The sequence below is a fragment of the Elephantulus edwardii genome, unplaced genomic scaffold (assembly GCF_000299155.1).
Source record: "Elephantulus edwardii isolate Elephantulus edwardi_28Jun2011 unplaced genomic scaffold, EleEdw1.0 scaffold00308, whole genome shotgun sequence".
NCBI classification, from domain to species: domain Eukaryota; kingdom Metazoa; phylum Chordata; class Mammalia; order Macroscelidea; family Macroscelididae; genus Elephantulus; species Elephantulus edwardii.
Window position 1 is genome coordinate 2,198,913 of NW_006400058.1, and position 8,008 is coordinate 2,206,920.

Here is an 8,008-nt window from a genome sequence, read left to right on the forward strand (position 1 = left end):
GACTTCCCCATGAAAAAGTTCTGCACCACATGGCTTAAATTCTATCAAACATTCAGAGAGGATCTGTCACCAACCCAATTTCAAATATTTTAAAAAATTGAAAAAGAAGAAACATTCCCAGAATTTTTCTATGAAGCAAGGCTAGTCTGGAAAAAGACATCATGCTGGAAAAGGCAGAGGGTCAGTGAAAGACAGGAAGACCCTCACCCAAACGCACTGACCACATGACTGCAGCAGTGAGCTTGACCATGGCAGAGATCTTGATGATGGTGGAGGACAGGGGAGAGTTCAGGTTCACTGCTCATAAGATTGCTCTGGGTTATAATTGACTCAATAGCTCTTAACAACAAAGTGGCTTTTTTTCTCGGTTTTATTTGCAAAATTTTAATAAAATGTAAAAAAATAAACATTTTGATCAGGTTAAATTTGAACACACATATATAAATAAGGTATAGGAGACAATAATTTAAGAAAATGGCTCAGTGTACATATACAATATCCCAGGTGCAGGGAGAGGTTGGTCGTGGGTGTGGGGGCTTAGACACACTGGTCCCCACTGGCGACACATTTCAGGTCCTGTACAAGGAGGCGGAAGAGGTTGAACGTAACTGAGGCCTCCAGGCAGCTTGAGGATTCCTGTGGGGAAAACAGTTGATGGTCATTTACTGTCCAGCATTAGCCTCCTCCCTCATGTAGGGCCCTAGCCCACCTTCTCCCTGTCACTTACCTTCTTGGACACCTCCTGGAGCCGGTGCAGCCAGCGGTGAAGGCGGCCCCGGGGTCTGGGGTCTGCTGTGGGCTGAGCCAGGATCTGTGGGCAGAGGAAGAGGGTGTGAGGCAGGACCTGGGCCGAGGGGTGGGGTCCCACAAGGTCAGTGACCACTGAAGGGTCTTGGGCACCAAGAACTCACACAGGCCTGGAGCTCAGAGTGGATGTGGCGCAGTGTATGAAGTGGTCGGCTCAGGATGTCCCTTAAGGTAGAGGTAGTGTTGATCACATTCCCCAAGACCTTCAATGTCAGGGATAGCTCAACCTCCAAGGCCACAGGGCGCTCCCACACCTAAGGATAGAAGACAGAAGACAGATGAGCATCACACCTGAGAAACAAGATATGTGACTGGTAGGAAGGTCCAGAGAAATGAAGAGGGGAAGGGGACAGGTGAGACAATAGGTGAGATGGCATGGCTGATGGACTCGGGAAAAGGAAATAGGTAAGAGAGGACAAGGGCAGGGGAAGAAGAGAGGCCAAGAAAGAAGGGCAAGTGAAGGAACTAAAGGTGCAAGATGAGCAGGGCCAAGTGAGGGCAGAGGTGGCCTTGACTCTCCCAGCTCACCTGCAGCTGCCTCAGGTTCCAGGTCTTTGGGAAGAGACGGGAGCTGCAGGTCCAGTTCTTCAGCAGGAGTGACTCTTCCTAGAAAGCAAGGGCAGAGGTTAGTCCACAGGGGTCAGGATGAAGCAGGATTGGAGAATAGCTAACAACAGGAAGAAGGAAAGTGAGCTCACAAAAGGACAGTGGAGACTGCTTCAGAGCAGGAGGACACAGGTTAACTCATTGCAGTAGAAAGAATCAACCAGTGAGGTTAGCTCAGCAAAAGAGGCAGCAGGGGGCAGTACAGTGAATCCATAGAAGGCAAGGTAGAAGCTGGCCCGCAGAAAGGGAGACAGAGTGAGACTCACCATTGCATCCTTAGCCCTCTTGAAGGCCTGAAGCTCTTGTGGGGACAGAGACTTGAACGGTCCGAGGTGACAGTCCCTTGCATTCCAGAGTGCCCCTCTGAGTGCTCTGAGTGTGGGGGTGGGACCTGCTCCTGTCCTGGTCAGCATGGCCATCAGCGTCAGCACCAGCAGGCAGCCCTGAGCCTTGTCTGTGTGGCAGAGGGATGGAGAGATGAAGGCATGGGGAGACCAGGTGCTGAGCATGGGGCTGGGGGGAGGTGAGGGTCATGAGCGATGATGGGGAGTGAGGGGCTCACCCAGCTTCATTCTGGTCTCTTCTGTCAGCAGGAGGGGGTCCACGTGCTGCTTTGCACTCAGTCTTGTTTGAGATGTCTTACTCAGTCTTGCTTGAGGTATCTGACCTCTGTCTCCTCTTCTGAGTCTCAGCCCACTTCTCTGTTCCAGGCTGTTACTCTGTGTTTCCAGCTTGGTCTGGGCCACAACTCCTGCCTGAACCCCATGGTGCAGCTTTTAACCTGAACAGATGGAGAATCCAGGCTGATGTAGGAAAAGTGAAAAGAGCCTGAGGGTGACACCAGCCAGCAGGGGAAGCCCCAGACTGGTGACACACGGAGCAGGGCGGGGCAAGGTGAGGTTAGGTGATCCTGGAATGAAACAGAAACTAACTTGGATTCAATCTTTACTCCACAGTGAGATCGGGAGTTGGACCATTCTCCTGGGCCGGTACAGGAGACCCTAAAGATACTCAGACAGGGCAGAGGTGGGATAGAACAGAGGCTTATCTTGAAGGCCCCTCAAATATATGCAGAGGAGACAGGAATTGTCTGCATAAAGACTGGAGATTCCTAGAGAGAAACTGCTTAGAAGCAGGGACTGGAGGGACCTGATCAATGAAAGACAGCGTGGAGGGAGAAGGGACAGGACATCAGAAAGGTGCCCAAGATACTCAAGGAGGGAGATGACGTCCCTGTCCTCCCTCACCCGGTGTCAATAGCAGGACGGTCACCAAACTGTCTGTTGAAAAGTTCTGATGCATTTGGAATCTGTACAGGAAACAGGCTGGACAGAACCAGCCCGATCCTTTATTCGGCCTTTAAATATTTATTCATTTAATCATGTACTCAAGAAATATTTCTTGAACAATCTCCCATGCGATTTACAACCTCTGAACACTCGCTGGAGGGTCAGCTATGAGTCGGTTCTGACTCAGTGGAACGTAGCAGCAACATTTTGTGCTGAATGCTTTTGAAGCACTGGGGAATCTGCTGTTGTTGTTAAATGTCATCAAGTCCACCACAACTCACTGGAACCCTTTGAGAAGTATCTGAACCTTTCCTTATCCTGTGCTAGCCTCATAGTGGTAGTCACTGTATCAATCCATCTTTTTAATGTCTTCTGCTTTGCTGACTGTCTCCTTTTTCTCAGCATGATACATTTATCCAAGTACTGCCCTCTCCTGGCATCAATTCTGGGAAATCTAGCAGCAAACAAACCAGAAAATCTCTGCCTGCACAGAGCTGACATTCTCTCGGGCAGGTCAGACAATAGCAAAATGATCAATAATCTACATGATAGTATAGTAATTGTTATTGTGGGTAGGTGCCCTCAAGTTGACTTCCACTCACAGTGACCCTGAGACAATAGATCTGAACGTTGCTACCATCCTCATCATCTCTGAATCCATTGTTATAGCCACTGTGTGGATCCATCTCTCAGAGGATTTGGATTCCTTTCTCTAACCCTTCACATTTCCCAACATGATGATGTCTTTTTTCAAGATCTGTCTCCTTCTGACAGCATGCCCACAGTATGTGAGATGAAGTTCAAAATTTCAGATAGGTAGAAAGCAATCAAAAAGACCATGGCATGGATCAGGTGCACCTTGGTCTTTAAACTGACATCTTTGCTCTTTAGCACTTTGGAGACACCCTAGAAAATAGATTTTCCCAAGACATAAACAGGGTAAGGAATCTGGAATGCAGGCTCAAGGTAACCTGTTAAAGAAGGTGGTTGATGACAGTAAGATCTTAAGAAAGACTGAAGAAGGGGCAGGAGGGAGCCAGAGAACATTTGAGGAACAGCATCCCAGGCAGCTTGGAAAAGTCAGTGCAAAGTGAATAAAGGGGAACATCCCTGTCCCAGGAGCTTTCCACATCTGAAAGTAGTGAATTCTCTCAACCCAGTGAGGTAGAGTGATGAGGACAGCCCACACCAGCCAAATCTTCACTTACCACTTCTCTGTTTGGTCCTGACACCAGCTGCACATGCAGCACTTCCTCCTTTGGTCCTGACCCCGTGGAGGCAGCTCAGAGCTTGCAAGTGAAAAGCCATGTCTTACAGACTGCCAAGTAAGTCTGAGACCCCAGATGCCAGTCACAAGTTTGGTGAGATGACTGACCTCATGACATCCACAATTCTGGTCTGCTGGTTCCCACTACTCCCTTGGGTTTACTCGAAGGACTCTGAGAACTTACGGAAAAGGTTACACCTAAGATTTTTACTTTCTTGTATGAAAAAAGATACAAAAGAGGAGAAGCATAAGATGAGGTCTGGGAGAGTTTCCAATACAAAGCTTCCATGTCCCAGCAAGAAACATACTGTCCTCCCACAGGCATGAGTGCTTTTCTTCAACTAGGAAGCCAAGGAATCTTCAGGGTTTGCCACTTTTATTGGGCTCTTGGTGTGTAATGTCTAAGTCAGTTCCTCTTTTCCACAGTCAGTTGAGATGAGGAGGCGATCATGAGGTATCAACAGTTGAGGAATTCTGGACTGGATAACGCTAGATAGATATCACATCATTACGTCATATAACCCATTTATTTTTTATATAGTTTGTTTGGCTCTACAATCAACACTCTTGGTACCAGCAGCCAGGAAATGAAAGGATGAATTACACTGGGAAAATCTGCTGTCAGAGACCTCTCCAAAGTACTGAAAACAAAGATGTCAGTCTGGAGATTAAGGTGCACCTGATACAGGTCATGGTCTTTGCAATTATTTGATATGCATCAGAGAGCTGGACAATGATAGGGATGACAGAAGGAGAATTGATGCCTTTAAGCTGTGGTGTTGGAGAAGAGTATTGAATATACGACAGACTGCTAGGAGAACAAACAAGTTCATCCTGGAGAGGGTGAAGCCAGGCTGCTCCTTGGAGGCAAGGATTCTGAAGCTTCAGCTGTCATGCTTTGGACATGTTGCAAGGAGGGATCAGTCCTTGGAGAGAGGCATCATACTTGGGAGGACAGAAGAACAGTACAGGAGAGGAAGACCCTCAATGAGATGGATTGATTCAGTGACTGGGGTAATGGGGAGAGGTGTGTCAGAGATAATAAGATTGGCAAGGGATAGTGCAGGGTTTAGGGCTGTTGTACACAGGGTCGCTATGAGTCACAGGTAACTCAACAGCACATAACAACAACAAACCTATTTATTACATATGATCTAGAGTTCTTTCCAAAGACATTTAAATTACAATAGTTACTTGTTGGGTTTGGTTGTTTTGGGTTGTCTTTTATTTTTAAAAGATTTTTTCTCAAAAATGCAACAATGAGTAAATGGAAATCCAGTCTCTATAAATGCTCATTAAAACGAATAACAATAATTATAAAAAGTTTCTTTCTCAGAAACTGTAGACGAAGACCAAATTCTTGGGGTGGTGTTACTATAAACCCTACAAATGTTGCTGCTGTCGTTAGGGGTCAAGTCCACTGCAACGCATCGTGGCCCGTGTACAACAGCTCTGCACCCCGCCCTGTCCTGTGCCATCCTCATGATCTCTGTCATGTTCAAGCCCGTTGTGGAAGTCAAGGTCAGTGCATTTCATTGAGGGTCTTCCTCCCTTTTGCTGACCTTTCCTAGCATGATAAATTTTTCCAAGGACTAGTTCCTCCTGAAAATATGCCAAAAATAAGATGGAAATGTCATCATTCTTGCCTCTAAGAAGCACCCTGGTTGCACTTTCTCTAAGACAGACTTTTGTTCTTTTGGCAGTCCATGGGCTATCTAGTACTCTTCTCCAATACTATATTTATCTATTTTACTGATCCTTTAAAAGAATCCACTTCTGGTCTTACTATTCTATTAATGTTCTATGTCATTCATTTCTGTTTTGATTTTATTATTTCTTTTTTTCTTGAGGGTTGGGGGTTCTTTTTTTCTATTTCCTCAAGCTGTAGGGTTAAGGTACTGATTTGGGATGTTTCTTCTTTTTAAATATGGATGTTTATTGCTTTAAATTTCTTTCTTATTGTACCCCAAAGGTTTTATATGTTGTATTTCCTTTTTATGTTTAATTTTAAGTATTAATTTCACTTTTTATTTTCCCCCATGGTTTGATGAGTTTCTAATACTATTACTTACTACTCATTGCTGTTGAGTCATAGCTGACCCTTCAGTGGTTTCCCAGAGGTAGCAAATTGCGTGAAAGGAGATTACCCATGTTTTTCATGATAAGCGGAAGATAGATTTGAACTGCATTTCTTTGGCTTGACAATACAAATCCTCACCAGTCAGAGCTCCCCATGGGATGGTTTCGATGGGTTAGGTGTGTTGTATCTGTTTTGAAGAAAGTACAACCAGAGTGCTCCTTACAGGCAATGATGATGAACCGGATCTCACTTACATTGAGTATATTTTCAAGAGAAATCAGTTTTTAAAGAGAGACATAGTCCTAGGAAAGGTAAAGGATTAGCAAACGAGGAAGGCTCTTAATGAGATGAATTGACACAGTGACTGCCACCCTGGGTTTAAGGATAACAGAGATTGTGAAGATGGTGCAGTATGACATTGTGAGGATGGCAAGATTCAGATCTGTTGTTCACAGGCTTGTTATACATTAATCGTTGACTTGATGGCAGCTTACAACAACTCACTAAAAAGAAACCCCATTGCTGTCAAGTCGAGACTAACTCAGAGCTTGCTCTACAGTGGGTTTGCTGAGGCTGACTTCATTTTCACGTTCTTTTTATCTGTTTTCCCCATTATTAATTTCTAACTTAATTCAACTGTACAGAGGTAACTCGTGGTTGCTTTGATGCTGAAGACTGTGACAGTGATGTGCCAATCGTGGTAATGGGCACCCATGGTGGACAGTGTTGGCTGGAGCTTCCCGACTAAATCAAGCCTGGAAGCAGGAGCGGCATCCACTTCCAAAATGGCTTGCCTCCGGAAACTCTATGTACGAACAGTGCTCAGGCCGTTCGTTCATAGGGTCGCTATGAGTCATCTATGACTCGACGGCATCAAACAACAACAAAAACAATTCGACTGTAGTGAGAGATGTTTTCTATGTTACCTATCTTTTAAAAACCTACTGAGATTTGCTTGTGTCCTAAAATATGGTCTATTCTGGAATGGTTGATATAGTGTGGAAAATAATGTATTTTATGGGCTTTGGGTGGAATTTTCTATATATGCCCATTGGGCCCAATTTACTAACAACGTCATTCATGACTTATGGGGTTTTGTTTTGTGTTTTACTTTTTCTTTCTAGTTCTTACACCTATCGTCGAAGTGATCTATGTGAATCACTGCTCTTCACCCCCTACTGGGGTGCACATCTCTCTCTCTGTCTTTGAATCTGTGATGATTTGCTTTGTAACTTTTGGAACTCTAATGGCGGTTCTTACATATTGTAGTATTTCTCACTCTCTGCCACTTACCCTTACATGCACTACATTTCTTTGTCTTTTATGATGGACTTTGACTTAGAGTCTGTCCCCTCCCCAGATATTATTATTGCCACTCCTGCTCTCTCTTTACTATTTGCTTATAATGTTGCTTTTTGTTTTGTTTTGTTTTCTTTCATTTATTAATCTTTTGACTTCTAACCTATTTATGTCTTTTTACTTCAAGGTTGAAACGTTTTCATTATTATTATACAAGTTTATTTACAAAATTCAAATACATTGTTTTCCAGAATAGATTCTTCCGATTCTCCCACACGCCCCCATCAAATTGTACAACTCCATGATTAATTCCCCCTCCCCCTGCAGGTCCTCATCCCTCTGCTTCCATCCGCCCCCTCCCCAGGATCCTTATACTCATTCTACAATAATGGTTTTATACAAACCATGGGACTGAGTTAGTTCACTCAGCATAATGCTCTCCAATCCTTCCTAAGTTAGGTAATAATTTACAAAATCACTGTTCCTATGTGCTGTGTAGTATTCCATTGTGTGACTGTACTTTAATTTCTCAATCCATTCTTTTTAGATAAACCTGTAAACAACATATGGGTAGTTTGTGTTGGATTTTTTAAAACACATTTATTTATCCACTACTATTTCCTACATTTTTTCCCCAAAGGAAAGAAATATGGATCTCTT

At 44.3% G+C, this 8,008-nt stretch overlaps 1 protein-coding gene and 1 pseudogene across 1 annotated transcript; one reads left to right on the forward strand and one right to left on the reverse strand.

Moving 5' to 3' along the window:
• Positions 1-537: 537 nt before the first annotated feature.
• On the reverse strand, positions 538-1,985 carry IFNL3 (interferon, lambda 3). The gene is made up of 6 exons (XM_006901124.1): positions 1,976-1,985; positions 1,680-1,867; positions 1,336-1,413; positions 912-1,061; positions 728-811; positions 538-636 (listed from the first exon to the last, which is right to left on the reverse strand). Exons 1-6 carry the CDS (start codon positions 1,983-1,985, stop codon positions 538-540), a joined length of 609 nt encoding a protein of 202 aa, XP_006901186.1.
• A 2,433-nt stretch (positions 1,986-4,418) lies between these two features.
• Positions 4,419-8,008, forward strand: part of LOC102863347 — a 9,511-nt pseudogene continuing 5,921 nt past the window's right edge.